The 21,201-nt window shown below is 41.1% G+C and overlaps 1 protein-coding gene across 2 annotated transcripts in view; it reads right to left on the reverse strand.

The window, feature by feature from the left end:
* The window catches only part of igdcc4 (immunoglobulin superfamily, DCC subclass, member 4), a 72,052-nt gene extending 50,872 nt beyond the window's left edge, over positions 1-21,180 (reverse strand). Inside the window, exons 1-2 of one of the 2 annotated variants that reach the window (XM_061814560.1) lie at positions 21,095-21,180; positions 20,864-20,971 (exon numbers count right to left, since the gene is read on the reverse strand). In XM_061814560.1, coding sequence (XP_061670544.1) covers positions 20,864-20,870 — 7 coding nt within the window. In that variant the 5' untranslated portion in view covers positions 20,871-20,971; positions 21,095-21,180. Of the gene's footprint in view, positions 1-20,863 lie in introns of both variants that reach the window. The other variant, XM_061814559.1, reaches the window with a different exon arrangement.
* Between the last annotated feature and the right edge of the window lie 21 nt (positions 21,181-21,201).

A 21,201-nucleotide genomic window follows, 5' to 3' on the forward strand; every position in this document is an offset into this window, starting at 1 on the left:
TCAGAACTGTGAGACAGACGGTCTCACCAGTCTATTACCGTGTTGCCATCAGAATTGTTTTTTTCTGTCAAAATAATGTTTACAGTCTGTATGTATGTGTGTACTTTTTTACAGTTTTGAAGTTACTGTTCTTAAAATGTCCCAATGCATTAGGTATACACTCTTGCGTTTATCTATCATGTAATGAATACTAGTAGCATTGTCTTACTTATTACTACGCAGCAAGATTTATTGGTTAAGCGACGAACACGACTGTGGGCTGTATGCTATGCCAACTAAAAAGATACAAAAAAAACTCAACTCCCAACTGTCAGCTGTCTTCTCGGTTCCCACACATGTCTTTTTATTCAATTGAAATATTGAACATTTTCAATACGATCTTCAGAATATGTGATGTAAAGGTTGAGGCACTTCGCAAGATTCCCATAAACTCAATGCAATAACTCCACTTTGCCAGACCCTAGGGGAAAATATCCTCGCATAAAATAAAGCCTCCTGTGTCCCCAGCCTCAATTATATTTAAGCGAGAAAGTGGACTATGCCCTCAAAATACCCTGCATGGAGCGGTGTGTGGAATAAATGGTTGACTCACTCCACTACCCGCCTTCTCTCCCGCAGCTATGCTTCACATTGTGCAGGGTCACTTAAACTGCAGGAATCCCACATGGTAATTTTCAATCCAAACTTTATAGGTACAAGCTGGGGGAATTGACAAGTATCTACTTGTAGACTGTACAGAAGAATAACAGTGCTTGTTATTTTTATTCATCATAGATGGACAGTGATATGTTTTAATGTACTGTAACCCGTCCTTGCACAGCAGATGTAGACTGAGGTACTTTTAAAGCACCAGGGGGAAAGAAACAGCACATTAGCTTGAGGCTTGATCGCAACCTTGACACTTACATTTGAAAGTCAATTACCACAGTTTTCAAAGGTGACATTCTGCATTTTTGACAACAAATTTGCAAGTGTTTTGATAAAAGGTCTCTGACATTACGCAGTCAAAATACAAAGAATTACAGCACTCTTAATAGGGCTGCACAATTCATAAAATTTTAATCGTAATCACGATTTTGACCAACATCGTTAAATGAGCATGATCAAGTGGTGATTTTTTTTTTTTTACATTTAAAATGCAGCACCGCTACATAAGGAAAGTGCTTCATTTGCAGCAGTGACCGCAGCGTAGTCAGCCAATCACCTCAGGGCGAATGCATGGTTAAGGCTTCATTAAACAAATGCCCTGTGTGCCAACTTCAAAATGATAATTTGTAGGCATTACATGGCCAGGAGTTTTGAGGCTGATCAACAGTCATCGAGTTAAAAAAAAAAAAAAAAAAAAAAACGATAACCGATCATCAATCTGATCACAAGATGGAGTAACGCATCTCTCAAATTTCATCTACAACTGTGTATACTGAGTACATTCAAAAGTATTTTTGATTATATTCATATATTGTAATTAGTCAGGTCAACCTGACAGAAATAATGTAATAAAATAACTTACTGGAATTGAATTACTTTGTCGTTATTAAATTACTTCACACGCACCAAAACTTTAAAGCATGATTGTACATAACGCTTGCATGCTTATATACAACTGTTAGTACTACCACGAGCTTGAGAAAAGGTTTTGTGTGCTGCTTGTGAGCCGTATCGTATTAAAAGTACGTGAACAGACTTCAAGCAGTCCTTCAGCGATAGTCTTCTCCGAGCACCGCTGACCCCCATCACCCCACCTTTTTCCCCTCCATTTTGTTCTTTTCTAACACAATAGACAATTGATATGTGTATTGTGGAAATAAGGGATTGGGAGGTGATTGTTGAATCTACAATGCACAGTGATGGTGCAAAACAAAAAAAGAAATACAATTTCACGATCAGCATATTATTTTAATTTTCCTTTGCAAAACATTATTTTGTGTTACTTTTTAAAATTTTCACAAATAATACAGTTTTACTGGTGTGTTAAGTGTGCGATGAATTGAATGAAATGGAATGAATTGTGGGTCCTCCCAACATATGCGATCATAAATTAGTCACGGACGTGAAGGACTGTCTTACTTAAGGATTTACAATAGTGTTTCCCTCATTTAATGCAGGGGTTACGTTCCAAAAAATACCCACGTTCACCCCACCATCAATCACCCACAGCTTTGCTAATTGAGCAGTTGTGCAATCTCATCACCTTTTCTTGCGCTTCATATCAAAATTACAGTGGTGGGAGCAATGGCGTGTTTTTGTTTGCCCCCAATATCAAACAGCCCGTTACAGTACTTTCACAGTTGCGTTCCTGGAGCAAAATCAGCATCTATCGATCACCAATCGTCAGGTTTTAAAAGTCAGCGTGGCCACCTCTGATTTGGGACTTGCTTTTAGGGTCAAATCCATCCATTTTTCAAGCCGCTTATTCTCACAAGGGTTGCGGGAGTGGTGGAACCTATCCCGGGCAACTTCAGGCAAAAGGGGCACTAAATTCTGAATTGGTTGCCAGTCAGTCACAGGGTAAAGCTTTTTGGGTAATTTTTTTTTAATTATCATCTATCTTTTTTTTCCTTGTTTAAAGATTAATTTCGAACTGAAAATTTTACATACTCGGGCAAAAAGTAGTCAAATAAAAATAAAGATTTTTCCCTAACATAAAAAATAATCACGATTCATCATTGTGATTACAATATTCATACTTAAACTTGGCTATTGTAACCCATGCACTCTACTCAGGCAAAAGGCAGCACATCATTTTAGTTTTAAGCAAGTGAGTCTCAGCTGCTCTTGTCTTAATCCTGAATCAGATGCAGTAGCCACCTCATTTGGCTCCTCTGTGGAGGAGTAGCGCCTCTACTCTGATCCCCTTCCAGATGACCAAGCTTCTCACCATGTCTCTCAGGGAGAGCCCGGACACTGGACAACTCAATTCGACCGCTTTTATCCGAGATCTTCTTTTAGTCATTATGCACAGCTCACGACCATAGGTGAGGGTAGGAACGTAGATCGGCTGCTAAATTGAGAGCTTCACCTTTCGGTTTAGCTCCTTCTTCACCACATCAAAACCGATACAAAGTCTGCATTACTGCACCGATGCGCCTGTCGATTTCCCGTTCCATTCTTCCTGCTCTCATGAACAGGACACGAAGATTTTTGAACTCCTCCATTTGTGATAGGATCTCATCATTGATCCAAGAGGGCACGCTACTGAGGGCCGTGGTCTCAGATTTGGAGGTGCAAATTCTCATCCCAGCCTTTTCACACATGGCTGTGAAGCGCTCCACTAAACGTTCCTACAGAACCAAATCATCTGCAATAAGCAGAGATGCAATACACTGAGGCCACCAAACCGGACCATCTCTATGCTTCAGCTGGGACTAGAAATTCTGTCCCTAAATATTCTGAACGGAATTGGTGAAAAAGGGCAGCCTTGGAGGAGTCCCACGCTCACTAGAAACAAGTGTGACATACCGGCAGCAATGCGGACCAAACTGACACCGGTTGTAGAGGGACCGAACAGCCCGTATGAGGAGGTTGGTTTCCCCCAAATTCCCGAAACACACCCCACAGAACTCTCAGAGGGACACAGTCAAATGCCTTTATCAAGTCTACAAAGCACTTGTACACTAGTTTGTCCAATTCGCATGCAATCTTGAGAACTCTGCTGAGGCTGTAGAGCAAGTTTGAAGTTCCACAGTCAGGACAAAGACCACACTGCTCCTCCTGATTTGACTTCCCGACGAACCGTTCTCTCCAGCACCTCTGAATAGAGGTGGGAGGATGAGGAGTGTGATCCCCCTGTAGTTGGAAGTCACACTCCGGTCCCCCGTCTTAAAAAGGGGGACCACCACCCAAGTCTGCCAAATCCAGAGGCAACCTATCCAACCCTAAAGTGACCACTTAAATTAAAATAGACTCCCTGTCTTTTCAGACGTAGGTTACGGAGACATTTTGTTTAGTCTCGCCATGCTAGATTTGTCAAGCAAATTTTAAATTGCTCAGTGAAACTGACTGCAAGGTCTGAATTTTCAAAATGTCCTGTGGATTATCTTGAAGGATCCTAGAAATAGACAAAAACTGCCACTTTGAACAAAAATGCCAGACTTTTTTTTTTTAGTTTAGGTTCTTCAAACTTACAGTATGCGTGATAGACATGCCTACCATGTTTCATACTGCCGAGAAAAACTGGCCCTGAGGGCTGGCAGAATTTTGAAAAAGTTCTTGGAGTCCGCTTTAAAGGGAGTAGAATCCTGAACAAGACCTCTTGGCTTCATTCCTTCTTAGCACTTAAACTACGGCATATTCTGCACCATCAGGCGCACGCTCAATGAATGGCGTATTTTAAAGCTTCTTTCATATATCAGACGCACCGGATTATAAAGCGCATAGAATAACCGTTACAGTAGAGGTTGGGGTTACGTTATGCATCCATTAGATGAGCTGCACTAAAGGCTCAATATTGACACATATATAAGGTACACCGGATTATAAGGCGTACCGTTGACTAATTGAGAAAATTAAAGGCTTTGAGGTCCACCTTATAGTGCGGAAAAGACAGTATGCTAAAAAAATAAACAGAGATTGTCAAAATGAGGCTAAAAGGGTCTTCCCCAATCTACAAGGCAGACTTTCTTTTTAATTATGGGCATGGGATCTAAATACAGACATGCCGACCAAATTCCATGTTGGAGTTTCAAACACTTCATGGCCTGAATTGTTAGAAAGAAATATGGAACTTCTTCTACATGTACATTTTAACTAGGATTATATACCTGCAACTTTTGGTAAACATGTCAATATAAAACTCATAATGGTGATTTAGCCTGAGGGTAACAGCGACAGAGGAAGCACGTAATGAATTTGTGCCAAGCAGTATCTGTCTATTCTGTGTGCATAGGGAGCAGGGGTTGCGAGTCAAACATGTAACAAGGGAGCCTATAGATACCCTCTGCTGTTGGAGCATCGGCCATGTCACGCTGGCCTTGCACGTTACGGCGCTCTCATCAAACTCTGCTGGGGACTGGAGATTCATCAGGTACTAAAATGGATGCTCAGCATGTTGTTGACAGCAGGATGAGTATCCTGACTTGATAACAACTCTTCCTGCTTGATTGCATTTTTATTTATGATACTCTGTAGGGGGAGTGAAAAAAAAAGTCACAATAAGCAAGAATGAGTATGTTCTGATTGCAATCTCTGCACTGTCAATGTTGCAATTTGAGCATCTGTCATAAGACATAGTTTGCATCTCCCGTATGTTAACAATTGATTTGTCAAATTTTCTTCGGAATATATAGGCTCTATTATATTCAGTACTTGGGAAAGTCTGCCTTTGACAACAATATAACATGGGATTTTCAGGTCAAATGAATGAAACATTTCACATACCCAGAAAGTTTGACAGGGTTTCTAACTCTGTTTCACTCAGCAACATGAAATTTGAAATGCACGTCTCCCATTATGAAAAAAATAACTCTGAAGAAAACTTGCCTGGAAAGACTAAAGGTTTGGTATAAATTTGGCCATTTCCAAAGGAACTCCAAAAGACACACCCTGTGCCAGTGTCATTTTCCTATAGTCAGAAACTCACTAAATTTAAAGTAGACTTTACACGATCATCATTTTTTGGGGCGATCTGCAATCACAGATCAGCAAGTTAAAAAAAAAGAAATCAAATCTATCACCAATCCAATCACAAAATGGAGGAATAGGTGTGTTTAAATGACTTGGTAATTTACTGTATACATTTGTGTACTTAATTGCTCAAAAAATTATATTTACAATAAATATCTGCCCTGCAATTGGCTGCCGACCAGTTTATCGTGTATGCCGCCTCTCGCCGCAGATAGCCGAGATATTCTCCAGAACGCCCATAACCTGAGTGAGGATCAGCGGAACGGAAGGTGCATGAATTAATTAATATATCTTTGTTCATATTTTTATGCCAGTGAGGCATCGTGACAAACGGAACAAATGATTTGTCTTCTATTAGATGGCAGGAAGTACATACGGTGATTAATATTTCGACTTTTTGTGACATTTTTATTTGTTGGTGTGGTTTTTCCAATTGTGAAAATATGTGCCTTGGCTCCATAAAGGTTGCAAATTACTGCTCTAGTCAGGTCATGTATTCTAATCAATCACGTCAAATCAACATTACAACATGACAGAAATAACTTATTGTAATTAAATTACTTCAAATACACCAAAAAATTAAAGCATAATTCGACAGAATGGCTGCATATCCACATCCAAAAGTTAGTGCTGGGACTAGCTTGCTAGGCTACAAAACAATGTTACCTACTTGCAAGCAGTATCGGATGAAAAGGACATAAACAGACTTCAGGCAATCCTCTAAGTCCTCTGCCGGGCACCAGCGACCATCAACACACGTTATTACCCATTTTGTACTTAGAAACACACAGCGTGACCCCTGATGACAGTTTCACTCAACAACATGAGTTGGTCAGGATGTCCACAATGAGTACATAAAAAAAAAAAAACTAAACTATTCCCGAAAAGAGACGGAAAGTCTGGCATTCACTAATTTAACTTTATGGGTTCATTCTAGGTCGAGTCATTTTAGTCATTTCTTGGGGTCTCCTAAGGTTTGTCAATTGCTACCAAATTTGAAAATCTACAGTTTAAGTCCGAAAGACCATGGCAGACGTTTACAAACATTTACTCCAAAAATTGTTTATTTTATATGGGTGACTTCTGTTTCCTATGACCAGTGCAGTTCCCCAGTTGCGATTCAGATATTTTCAGAATCTTTAAAATGGAAAACAGTGAACTCGTATTTTGCTTGCTTCATATCCAACTGAACCAGTTTAAGTTCTTTTGACAAGATCTACAGTAGAAGTCTGGCAGTACCATAACTGTTTGAGTGAGAGGACAGTAGCAGATTGGTGACACAGGAGGAATGTAAAGTACCCGTTAAATCGGGACATGGTCTCTACGCTCAGTGACCAACTGTGGGAGCGCTGTTAATTTATGTGCGCAAATTATTCTGAACGCGACAGAAAAGAATTGCAGCACCATAATCAACCCTCGGATGAAATTAAAAAAAGATGACCACTCTTGGGCTGTTTAATGAGATGTGAATTTTCACACTGAAACTGTGGATTAAAGTGCTATTAACACTAGCTGAAAGCTGTATTTCCTGAGGAGCCTGACAGGAAGAAGCAACTGTTGCTCTGCTGCAGTTTCACTCTGTGGATGAGTCGGGGTTCTATTAACAACTGTTCTGGATGGAATCAATGCACATTCAGTGGTACCGAGAATGTCCACCCCAATCCATGACTATTTCTCTTTGAGATTAATCATATTTGACCTTAAGTAATGACTGGAGATGTTTTAATGAACATTTTGTATTCATTAACTCTTATACATGTACAATCCAAAGATAAAACATCTAATATTAATCTGTTGAAACCAATAAATGGTGTAACATCTGTTATGAATGTGAGGCAACAGGTGGTACGGTGGATGATTGGTTAGCATGTCAGCCTCACAGTTCTGAGGACCTGAGTTCTTCATTTTCAGTCACTCACTTGGATGAGATGGGGTCGACCTCTTAAATGCTTTAATTTCAGCAAGTCAAGACATAAGATAATGACAAAAAGTATTTTGAATCATTGAAACTTGGGAAATTTTGATGATAGTATCTCAAAGACGTTAAGACATACCTAGGAACTGTTTTAAAAAGTGAAAAACTGCACCCTTTAATGAAAAGCTTGGTCAAACTCCAAATTGTACATCTATTGGGGCGCAGAAGAAACAAAGTCGGTGGGGCGTTTTCCGCCCTTTCATGTGCTCACAACGTGTTAAATGAAGTTGACATATTTCCCTGTGATCGTTAGAATGGACAAAACAAGCCCTTTGTTTGTGGATCAAGCTGTGGCCCTTGCCCTCTAATTCGGCCTGCCGGTTCCCCCCGCCGATTCATCTCTGTCCCAAAATCACCCACCCGGTTCCCACACAAGTACCACAACTCGTTCATGTGCCTCATTCCCAACTCAACAATCCACAGGAGACATAAATAATTGCAACACACTGATGACAGTACAGTGGTACATCATTTTATATGCCTTTAAAATTTGGAGTTTGACCACGTTTTTTAAGGAAAAACATGCCTGAAATTGCACATAAATTGATCCAACTGAGATAAGACATTTCCGTGATCACCAAGTGAGAAAACTAATGTCAGTACAGGGTGCCTTCACAGATAAAGGATAAATGGCATAGAAAAGAAATTTGTGTAATATACAATGTATTAGACTTTACACCAATTTGATTGACCTGATCGGATGATCATTGGCATTTTTTGCTCATCGTCTGTGAAGTCATAATGTGAGTTGACACTTAATCAGTGGAGCAGCACACACAATTTTCTCTTAAGTGATTAAATCAACCAATGCAATGTAATTTGCGATAAATTATCTTTTTAGCTTTCTCAAAGTTCAGGCAGCAAACTCGTTGCAAAGTAATAAAATCCATTACGTGATAACACACAACATAACCTTGAAGGTTATATTAATGAAATTCTCTATGACGAAAAAAAAAAAACAGGTTTTCCAATAAGACAACTCAGTTAATATGATACTCATGCTTCACTGTAAAACTTCTACCAGGAATGTCACAGATAAAAGCAACCTGTCACATTGGTCAAACAAATGCGGTCAGAGAGGAGAACGGGAAGGTCTTTGGAAAAATCCTTGAACGGGAGAGAGAAAGACAGGTCGACCCCATTGCACGACTGGACTGCTCATTAAGAAAGACGGCCAGCGTGTCAACAGTCATCATACCGGCTCTGTAGACATTCTTTAAGGAAGCATTAGGAATTAACTTTATGCTTGTTTGTTATGTTTCTGTGATATGGATCCTCCTGGGACTGAGACGAAAAATAAAGAGCTGCAAGTCTAGCATTGTTTACATGGAGGGTTGTATATTCTGAATCTAATCAAATTGAAGACCCAAATCAGATGAAATGGTTGTAAAAATCTCCATCAGAATAAACAACATTTAATTCAGTTTTCGGGTGGGGGGGGGTTTAATGGCGGGCCAGTCACAAGCAAGAGAAGGTGTAGGACCCAAGGTAAGGACATAGTTTAGAAGGGAGGTTAAATTCCAGGCTGAGTTCAGTACACAGGTGAAAACAGCCCAAGAAGGCGACAATACAAAAACGTGAGGCAAAAAGCCAGGGTCCAAAAACATGAAGGTTAGATACTTTTAGGAGAACAACTTGGAATACAACACCTGAATATGAGGTGCAAGAACGCTGGGATGTGGCAACGAGGCACATACATGCAATGCAAAAAGCCTCTATAGAGCTCGTGCACCTACATCGTAAAAACACGTGACTCGCCATATTGTCGGTCAAACAAAGCATTGTTGCAAGTTAATTCTGTTGAGATGAAATGAAAATACGTCTTATAGCACGACATCCAGAGTTTTGTTTAATACCGTAAATCATTTAGCTGATAATAAACGAAGGTACCAGGAAACATGAGAGACACTTGGCATAGAGGATCCATTTTGAATCCCGAAGTCGATGTTTTCGCTGATGAGAAATTGGACTGTTAATTTGCTTCCACTTGTCTTGGACAACTGGAGATACACATGTAACTGATGAGTAAGTCGTCAAGATTTATACAGAAGAGTTTGAAAGCATATAAAAGTATGAACGCATACAAATACTTCATTGCGGGATCTGTTTTCAATCAGAAATAAATCCGACATAGGAGGGGGAAACGGCTCGTGAACGCGGAAGCATATTCGGCCACACGTTAATCATTGCCGAAATCCATCGATCTTTTAAGATGGTATTCAATACAAATACCAATATTTAATTAAATGACATTTGGTTTTACTCAAACTCGCATTCATTAACTATGATTGAAAAAAATTAAAGACGGGTTGACGGCTCGTGAACACGGAAGTGTATTTGGCCACATGTTAACCTTTGCTGGACTCCAATCTTTTCAGGTAGCATTCAATACAAATACCAATATTTAAATAAATGACCCTTGGTTTTACACAAACTCTCATTCATTAACTATGATTGAAAAAAAGAGGACGGAGTCGACTCAATGGAACGTACGCGGAAGCGATTGCAGCCAAACATTAACCACTCTCCTGTGACAGACGGTTTATTTTCTTTTTTTAAATACGCGTTGTTCTCAAATGACCCAACTTGGCATTATAAATACTTCTTGGTAATTTGAGACGGAGAAGAATAATTCCTACCTGAAATGAAGTGATCACTACACAGGCGTGTGTGTATTTTGGTTGAGCTCCATCCATCACGTTTAATTGCCGAAATCCATTGATCTTTTCTGATCTTTTCAGCTGGTATTCCATAGAATGATCTCTTTTAATATCTTTATCATCTGTTGTGACAACCAACAGCACAACAGGTCTCGGGCAATTTGAAAAATCCGCTCTGGTTCAACGGCTCCCGCAGTGCAGAGCAGCTAGGTTTGACCGGCAATACGGCGCCGTGCAAACTGTGACGTCATATGCACGAGTTCTATACTTGCAGAACAAAATGGCAACCAGTGACGCAACACACGAGGCTTGAATGCATAACATAATTAACACCAATGAGGCACAGGTGAGGATGCACGCGAGGGAGTGGCACGACCACGCCTCCACACAGCCTTATGTTTCAGGATTTTAGAGGCTTTAAAAAAAATAAATGTATTTTCAATTCTCGTGATTGTTTTGTGGAAAATATTGCATCTTAGTAAGATTAGTATCGCGATGAGCCTACCAGTAGGTGAATTTGCAAATCCAGTGGGTCACTGTTGTAATGTTGAAGAATTAAGAGATGTGTCGCTTCTGTTAAGTAAACCTTAGTTTCTGGTTTTACTTTGGTAAATTTTTACTTCCTGTTGTTTTTTCTCCTTCCTGTTCTCTCTCAGCCTGTAGTGACAGAGGACTTTGATTTCCAAAGTGTGTGACTGCCATTTGAGTTCACGTGTTTGGGCTGTTTGACAAGAAAGGGTGCTGAATGAAAGTGTCGACTGCCACACGCTGTCATTTGTGAACAACATTCAGAGTGTTTAATGTTTAAACATGTTATATTATGTTACCAGTTCATTATAGTTTAAACAATACTTGTGACAATGAACATTACTTTTCATCCATCCCTATTTACAGGAGTGCACAGCCTTGCTTCAGAATCCCCCCTACTCCATTCCTCTGCCTATGCAGAGAGTAATAAAACAGTTTGAACCCTCTTCCGAGGCTTAGGGCCTTGCTGCCTTTCCATCTGGTCTCCTGCATACAAAAATTACTTTTCCTTCTCTGGATATCACACTACTCTCTACGTTTGTAAAGTACCAATTCTTAATTCAAGGTAATTTCATCTCATTTTATTTCAGAAGCACTGGTAGCCTTTCAGTACCCCAAGAGTCACTCTCAGTTTTTAAAAAGATGATGGGCCAAACACAATCAAACTGTGACGAGACGGCCACCAGAAACCATTTTATCAGGGACAGTGTCGAGATTTCCTTTCAGAAAACCTCAAAACAGACACAAGCAATTGCATCTGGAACAGACATTAAGCACAAGTAGGTACATTTCACCTGACTATAATTTTGGGTGCTATTTCGCAACCATTTCAGAACATCACGCATCTTTCACTTCTAATTGGCTTTTTGCAGACCCTGTAAGACTGCCGTTATGCGCTAATATCCTGCACAGGGCTTTGTAATGAACAGCCACTCGTTCACCCACTCGTGGAAGATTTTTCCTACGCAACTGACATTGTTCCCTGCTCACAACCGCCGCCACGTCTCTCAATGTCAACTCTCAGAGGGATCTTACAATAGATCTGGCATATACGCTTACATTAAACCACTCCTAACGGCACCCCACCCCCACCCCCCACGCCAAAACCCTTTCCGACGCTCACCTCCAGCTTATGAAAGCAGGAACATAAACTGCTTCGCGTCACAATAAACTGGCTGAGCGATTGCCTGATTCAACACTGCAGCTCCACATAAAGGGAATACAAGAATTTAATTCTGGTCCCTAAAAAGTATTAGCTGTACTAACATTTCCTGTAGGACTATAGATAGCACTATTTGTAGATTTATTTCTATCTTGGTAAACTGTAAAAAAATGAGCCAGTAAAAAGGCTGCCCTTAGCCATATCCGGTGGGCTATTTGTGGCCCCCGAACTGTTAAGGCCCTTTGAGAGTTGAGGCTATCGGGTGCACTCAAAGTAGTAGTATGGCCGTAAGTCACACTGCACTTTGCACACAGTAGCTCGCCATCAACCAACCCGATCATTGTTTATGTGATTGGCAATGCACGAGGTGGGTGGCTACCACGCAGCACCCACACTGAAAAATATATTCCTTTACTACGCATTTTGGTCGGGTCAGCACCTGCATACCGTCCTCTCTCCTACACAGACAAGCTATTATTCAGTCGCTGAGTTTACTGCTTGCAAGTGCAAATGTTACAGTAACTTTCAGATATTTCGCTGGCTGTGGCAGCCCAGATTGCACAATAAAGTGTGCATCTCAAGTTCATTGCTCAAAGCAAATTGGATACTGAAAAATCACAAGAAAAACAAGTGTGGTCACTTGGAGAATTTAGATTTTGGGTACGCACAAGAAGCGCTGAGGACACTCAGCTGATCAAAAGAAGGTGTGTGGTGTGGCAAAATGGAAATTACACCTCGTTTTAGTTTGTATTTTTGTTGTTGTTCTGTTGAATGGAAAACAACATTTTGTGTTTGTGTTGTTTTATTACATAAGGCCTGATTGACTGAAATAAATTAAGAATACCTTAAAGGAGTCTCCCTGCTGACGTCTAATGCACAGACTATTGATTGGACTCCACGGAAAAGCGTATATTTTCCAGAACATTGACGACTGCATGATCATGCTGGGTCTGTTTTGCGCTCATCCCGTGTTTTATATTTAACATAGAGCGGTGGTCCAATCGTGAACTTTATTATTCAATCCAGTGGCAGGTCAACATTATTTCTGGGTTTGTCTTTCAATACCAAAGATGGTATGACTGCTGTGTTGTTGTTTTGTTTTTTGTTTTTTAAACATAGGAGGGCATTATTGCACCCCAATAACATCTGCCTAATAAAAACTGACAGATTCCAAAAAGAGATTTGGAGAAATTATGGTGATATGCAATTTTCTAATGAATCATAATTGATTTTATTTTGTGGGATTTATATGATCAGCAACAGTGAAAGTGATGTTATTCTTTTTTTAATTTCCCAAAGTCCAGAAAAATAAAAATATTCACGTTGCATGTCTTATTCGTGTCACTGTGACTTCAATTTCTTTTCGAGTTCAACAGGAACTGACTGACTGGTTTTTGGTTGGCTTTTCAGTGACCTTTGGGGAGTATTTGTTTTTTACTTTAAGATTCTATGTTGAACAGAATTTAACAAAACATCTTGTAGAAGTAAATTAGGGCAAAGCATATGAGGAGGACTGAAAAAGCTTTTTTCTTAAGCTCATAATTTTAATTTTAAAAGGTTAACAAAAATCAGTCTATTAGCAGGCACTTGTGACATGTAACATGATTTTTTTTTCTCTTATTCTTATAATTATGGGCACCGTTGATATAAAAGAGGGAAACTATTTTTGTGTGAAGATGTTTTTTTTCTTGTGTCAAGTTATCAAAATGGGTATTATAATTGATTGTAAATAGTTTTGCTTTTATTTTCAAGTACAGTTATTGTATTTAAGTAAAAGAATATCAGAAATTAGTACAATTTAGAGTCTTAAGTACGCAACGTGAAAACCTTTTTCCTCAGCTGTACCGGACAATAACTACTTTCAAATGTCATAACCTAGTCGTAGCCAATTATATGGCATACTATTGAAGCAATATTTAAAAAGTAATTGTATGTTATCCACAGGATTCACTTTTACTTTTATGCTTTTTTAAATTTCAGTCTATTTTTTTGTTTTATTCATGAACAACAGTTGAATTAGTATTTCTACTTTTAAGTTTTTTTTTGTTTTTTTTTTTTGCACACAAGCGGACTTCCACCCAAGTCCGGAGCACGAGTACTTTTGGAGTACTGTATATGAACTACGTACTTTGTTTGCTTGTTCTATCCAATATATCCATTGTACCATTGTAAAAAGTTTAAGTGGTTTCAGAATGAGTACCTTTTACTGTAATAAAATACAGCAGTTGATTCAGTATTATAACCTTCACCTATCTTTTTTTTTTTTACCCTTGTATTTTGACTTCTAAGTACAGAGTACTTGTGCCACTTTTGCTATACTGTACTATATTTTTTTAATGTACTTTTCAATGACATGAACTAGATAAATCTCTTTACCCCCCCCCCCAAAAAAAAAAAAAAAAACAATAGTCAAATTCAATATAGTGTATGTTACAGGATGGTCCCCCTAAATAACAACCAGTACAAGTGAGTGCACTGACCACAACAAAACTTGATCAGCATGCTTTGGAAGCCCTCTCGCTGCTTTACAGGCAATATGTTGCAACTCCTGTACGGGACAGTAAGAATACATGCACGCGCGAAACTGGCCACCACAAGAGTATTCAAGAGTACTGTATTTATTGTACAGTATTGAGAGGATCGTCCTGCACGGTGCAAGGTGCACATGTGCCGACGTGACCATCCACCCCCCCCCCCATTTTTTTTTTCCTCCATACACTTGCACTTTAAAGAAGAAAACAAATCGGAAGAGTAAAAAGCATGCTTATGGAAGGGAACGCTGTACAGTATTTACCTTGCTTGGATGGAGCGCAAAAGAGCAGAAGCACACCGATGAGCCAAGGGGTGCTCTCCAACGCCATGTACAGCCTTTTTGCAGGGGAAGGGGGTCCACCAATGGGATAGCGTGGGTCTCCTCGTCCGTGTCTGCACCGTCACAGCCACATCCGATGCATGTTCTTTTTACCCCCGGGTGGCCAATCCGCTATTGTCTACGCGTTCTTTTTGTGGTTGTTTAAGTCTCTCACCCCACTCCCACCCGTTTCTACTCGTCCCAACAACAACAATCAGGTTGACGCGGGCGGAAGAGCCGTCGTGTCCCTCGGTGAGTCAACGCCATGTTTGGAGCCAACGTTGAAGAGTGGCGTGAGGTGCCGGGAGAGCCGCTGTGTGCCTCTGCCTGCTGCTACGCGCACACACACACATGCTACACGGTCGTGCGGGTGGGCGAGAGAGGGGGCGTGGGGGGTGGGGGGGGGCATGCACGTTGCCACACACTGACTGCCTCGCTGCCTGCGGGTCCACTCGAGCAATAATGATAATAATGACTTGGAAAAAAGATACGCTTTTCCAAACTTTGTAAAGTCATGCAGCCCTTTCAGCTGCCCCACCAACGGCCTAAAAAAAAAAAAAAGAAGCCCCCCACATCCCAACACAAATGGCAGCACCCACTCTTCTTCAACACACCATAAGAGAAAGGCTACCTTTTCCATCAGCCACTTCAACGTCCTGGCAGAGTTGACACACCCCTCTCTTAGCCATAAACAACATAACAAAAAAAAAAAAAAAAACTGTGGCATTCTCAAAAAAAAAAAAAAGTTTCAAGCCAGGCCGCAAGGTGAATCAGCTGGTAAAGCGTTGGCCTCATAGTCCTGAGGTCCCAGGTTCAATCCCGGATCCCCCTGTGTGGAGTTTGCATGTTCTCCCCGTGCCTGCATGGGTTTCCTCCAGGTACTCCGGTTTCCTCCCACATCCCCAAAACACGCAACATTAATTCAACACTCGTAATTGCCCGTCAGTGTGATTGTGAGTGTGGCTGATTGCCAGCCAATCGCAGGGCACATGGAGACAACCAGTTCAGGGTGTACCTTGCCTCGTGACCGTTGACAGCTGGGATAGGCTCCCCGCGACACTCGTGAGGATAAGCAGCAAAAGAAAATGAATGGGTGGATAATTCAAGCCACACACACCCCATAGTTGCTCAAACCTTTCTTTCCCACAGACACTTTAAGGATGCTTTGCACTCTCTCTTTTTCAAATATTTTAAATATCCCAGCACAACGCAAACCCAATGAAAAGGGTGCATTACAAACCATTTCAGCGACACACTTTTTCAACATCCAGATCGTTTAAAATGATGCCCCGCTGGTCCCAATTTGTCAGCTGCATTAAGTTAGTACATCCTAACAGTCGGTGCGACCCCTCAGCCTTGCAAATTGTTTGAGACTAACTTAACGGCGTTTGCACACTGCTTCTTTCATCCTTTCCATCTTTTTAAGCCACTCGCCCACCCCACCATTATAACAAAGTTGGCACAACCACTGTTCCCCTCACACAACCTGAAAAAAATTTGCTTTTCCCACCCTTTCCCAAACATTTTAAGCCAGGCACCTCTTCGACATCCCAACAGAGTTGGTGTCCACCCGCTTCCTAAACGCCACCCAAGAAAAGGAGATTTTCCCAAATATCAGACACCCGCCCACCCCTTTTAACAGACTATTACGGAGCACCCCTCTTCTCATAGACACACACTTTACACAAAGGATGGCTTATCCAGTATTTGTCAAATATTTTATGCCATCCACTTCAACATCTTGACATAGATAAGACAACACACACACACACACACAACCTATAAAGCTCACTTCCACATAACTCCAAGCTGCACATACGCAAAAACATCTTCAAGGGCGATGACTACATGAAGCCTTTAGCTCCAACCCACACACACCTCCTATTAATTATTCATAAATCAACTGATCAGTAAATATCTCTGGTGTGAGTGAGGCACATTTAGAAGGTCTGTGCAGTCTATTAAGAAAAAGTGAGAGCAGAAGGGGTACATGTGGTCTTTTGTTGATCCATTTCTTTATTTATTTTCCCAAGATTGGGCAGAAGCAGGAAGACGAGGAAGGGGAAGGGGAAGGGCGGGGCGCCTGGTGGTGTGCATCCCAATCAATCAGTCACTGAGCGCTGAGGGCTTCTCTGACTCATACATGGAAACACATCGCGCACAGCCAGCTGGAGGCCTGCCTGCTTTCCACACAAAGACGGCATCCTCGAAGAGGCAAAACGATGGTGAGCCAGTGTTCGCGTACCGAAGCTTCCATTCGAATTCAAGTGCACAAAACACCCTCTCGTGCTGAATACCAAACGCAGTACAAAGCATGTTACTGTGGCAGATCCCCATACTTGTCTTTGAATTGTAAGCAAAGACACAAAGATTAAAGGCTCTCTTTTGGTAATATAACGCACACGTCTTCCAGCGATGATACACGATTGATTTGGGCTGATGTAATGAAATGGGACGCATGCATTTCCCACGTGTCTGATAAAAGGAAATGTGAATTATTACAGGATAACTGTGTCCCATGCGGTTGTGGTCAAACTCCCCCTTCCCCCAATCGCTTTTGTTGTTTTTCTTTTGAAGGGGCGTAAATGGCTCCGCTTGCATTGTCTCATGGAGCGGTACATCGCAGAGTACAGTGAAGAAAATAAGTATTTGAACAGCCTATTGTATTGCAAGTTCTCCCACTTAGAAATCATGGAGGTGAAATTTTTCATCGTAGGTGCATGTCCACTGTGAGAGAGAGATAATCTAAAAAGAAAAATCCAGAAATCACAATGTATGATTTTTTAAACCATTTATTTGTGTGATACAGCTGCAAATAAGAATTTGAACACCTGTCAATCAGCTAGAATTCTGACCCTCAAAGACCTGTTAGTCCGCCTTTAAGAGTCTACCTCCACTCCATGGATTATCCTGTGTGACCTGTGTGAGGTTGTTTAGCTGCATAAAGACACCTGTCCACCCCATACAATCAGTAAGACTCAAACTTGTAACATGGCCAAGACCAAAGAGCAGTCCAAAGACAAAATTGTACAACTCCACACACAGCTGGAAAGGGCTACGGAGAAATTGCCAAGCAGCTTGGTGAAAATAGGGCCACTGTTGGCGCAATCATTAGAAAATGGAAGAAGCCAAACGTGACGGTCAATCACAATCGGAGTGGAGCCCCATGCGAGCTCAATGATCCTTAGAAAGGTGAGGAATCAGCCCGGGACTACACGACAGGATTTGGTCAATGACCTTAAAAGAGCTGGGGCCACCGTTCCAAGGTGACTGTTAGTAATACAATAAGACGTCATGGTTTGAAATCATGCATGACACGGAAGGTTCCCCTGCTTAAACCAGCACATGTCAAGGCCCGTCTTAAGTTTGCCATTGAGTCATAGGAGAAGGTTTTGTGGTCAGATGAGACCAAAATGGAGCTTTTTGGTCATGATCCCACTAACCGTGTTTGAAGGAAGACAAATGATGAACACCATCCCTACTCTGGGGGTATGTAATAAATGCACAGCTTTCAACCTTCAAAAGGGGTTGGCGCACCACCTCTTCTCGACGCTGGCACCCTAAAATAATGGTGCCTCTTAGAAATGTTTTAACCCACATCTTCTTCCATCATGTAAAAAAATGCCAAATGAGTTGAGCCACACAACGTCTTCAACATCTCTATTGAATTACTTAGAATACCATCTAGCAGTGCACACCCCAACAAAGGATTCTGTCACCAGCCTTTCACAAATGTTTCAAGACAAACACACCAAACACCCTACATTTTCATCCCATATTCCAACAAAGTCGCCACATCCACCGGACTTTCCCCAAATGTTCTATGCCTTACTTTGTCTTCAATATCAAGTCATTCATTCTAACCCTCACATAACCTAAAAGAATGGTCTTCTTCAGCCATTCCCAAACATTTTATGCCACACGCTACCTTCAACATCAAAAGAAAAACGGTGAAGCCACGCAGGCCCTTCAACAACATCTCGAGTTGCAGTACCATCTTTTACCCACACATGCCCGAAAACATCCATTCATCCATTTTCTTAGCCGCTTATCCTCACAGGGGTCGCGGGGAGTTTTGGACCCTATCCCACCTGTCAACGGGCACGAGGCACGGTACACCCTGAAGTGGTTGCCAGCCGATTGCAGGGCACATGAAGACAAACAGCTGCACTCACAATCACACCTAGGGGCAATTTAGAGTCTCTCATCAATGCATGTTTTGGGGGCGTGGGAGGAAACTGGAGTGCCCGGAGAAATCCCACACAGGTACAGGGAGAACATGCAAACTCCACACAGGGGGGCTGGGATTGAACCCGGGTCCTCAGAACGGTGAGGCCAACGCTTTCCAGCTGCGCCACCGTGCCGCCCTGCCCTAAAAACGTGTCTTTCTCAAAAGGTTTGAGGCACAGACACACATTTCCCAGCCTTCTCTTAATGTTTTAAGTCACGGAACCCCTTCAACATCATGATAAAGTTGGCACACCCAACATTGTCGCTCTGACCTTGGACATCTGCAAGCTTTAATAATAGAGATCCTTCAAAATACAGATTTTTATTTTTTACTGTTAAAGAAAGAACTTTTACTAATATCATTTTGGCAGCAGTTTTTTTTCCCAGGTAAATTTGAGATCGTTTATTTTGACGTTATACCGTACAATAGGTTTCTTGCTGCGACTAAGATGACAAACAGAAAATAGAGCCTCTGTGGACTTATGTACACCCTGGGCGGCCATAACCTGACACATTTGGACATGGCTTGATTACGTCGCCTGCGGATCTCACAGAGACCAATTAGCAGAATGAACTTTATTCAAAACAGACGCGGTTTTTCGTGTTTCTCTTGGCAGTTTTAAAAGGCCAGACGAGTTTGTTGAAATCCAGCCAGGAAGCATCAGCTGATGCGTTTTTAATGCTGCAAAATAATACCTGGGTTTGCGTTCCTGTGCCAGTACGCCATTGCCTCGAATAATGTCAATGCTTCACCCAGCTACCATCAACTGAGCTGCACTATACTGTATTACTATGTGCACTACAAGCACCACTTCGCCACACAGCAGAGCACGATAGAATCAATATAAAACCATATTTTAAGTTTGTTTACTTTGACATTTAATTAGAGGACTAGAGATACAAGATTTTAAAACCAACACGTCACTTTTTTTTTTTTTTTTTTGCAGATATACAAGCACCTCAACACGTTACATTGAAATGGTCACCATAAAAGCCACAGGACTATAGAACCATCGAAGAATTAAAAGTAAAATATTAACTAAACAGACAAAACATTTAGCATTAAAAATCAAAGCCAGTTCATAAAATTATGGAATTACATAAAAACAATCATAGAAACATAAAGTTGTGATAGCCATTCATCCAGTTTCTACCGCTTATTCAGGTCGGTTCTTAGCAGGGATGCTCAGACTTCCCCAAATAAAATGGATGGCTCAATGATTAAAAGTTATTAACAACAATTATTTGTCACTGGGTTTAATCAGCTGCAGGGAACAAACAGCAAGCTGTGGTGCATGGTACATATTTTAATATTGAAATGTGTTATCCCACCTCCTTTTCCTGAAGTGACCCCGCGGACTAAACTCCCCGTGGACAGCGCGCTTGGTCCAGTGGAAAGGTGTTTCCATGACGACCGAGATAGTGGGACACATGAGCTCACATCAGGGGCGACTGAGCGCATGTGTAAAGTGCGTTGGTGTCGAAAAAGTGATAACACAGCCAACTTTTTCTGAGCTCTCAAAACCGTGGGTTACTTGAATTATCCATGCATACGTAATGGATGGTAACCATGCAGCCATAATGGTTCTGATGCTTATGACTATGAATAATTTAATGAGGGGCAGGCTAATGACTTCATGTGTAGTCAACTCATTACATGTAAAAAAAAAAAAAAATACGATGTGGGGTTTGTGCAGATATTAGCAGAAGATGCTCAGGGGTATTTATTGTGATTGTTTACCATTATGCATTTTTTAAATGGATGGAAAGATGGAAGAGAGAGCGAGAGAGGCAGACATACATGATGATAACCATAGGATTATATTTCAATTTACCAGCCATTTACCATCTTGATTCTGCCACAGTGAGGGCAAGGAAGGAACAGCAAGGCATGGAGGACCCAAATGCAGGGAAGCAGGGACGCAGGCGATTTGGAGAGAAATCTCAAAAAAAAAAACAAAAAAAAAAACCCAAAGTTTAATTCTTGAAAACAACTTAAAAGTAACAACCAATAACACCCAATACAACAAAGTAGAAGTTTAACAAATGTAAACTAGAAACCTGACTTTGAAAAACGTAACATGGACAATGGAGTGAAAATGACAGCAGGAAAACAGCATTGAATATACCGAGACTAACGCGACAATGAGAAACACCTGGACAAGACAGAGGG

This window comes from Syngnathoides biaculeatus, chromosome 3, assembly GCF_019802595.1.
Source record: "Syngnathoides biaculeatus isolate LvHL_M chromosome 3, ASM1980259v1, whole genome shotgun sequence".
NCBI classification, from domain to species: Eukaryota; Metazoa; Chordata; class Actinopteri; order Syngnathiformes; family Syngnathidae; genus Syngnathoides; species Syngnathoides biaculeatus.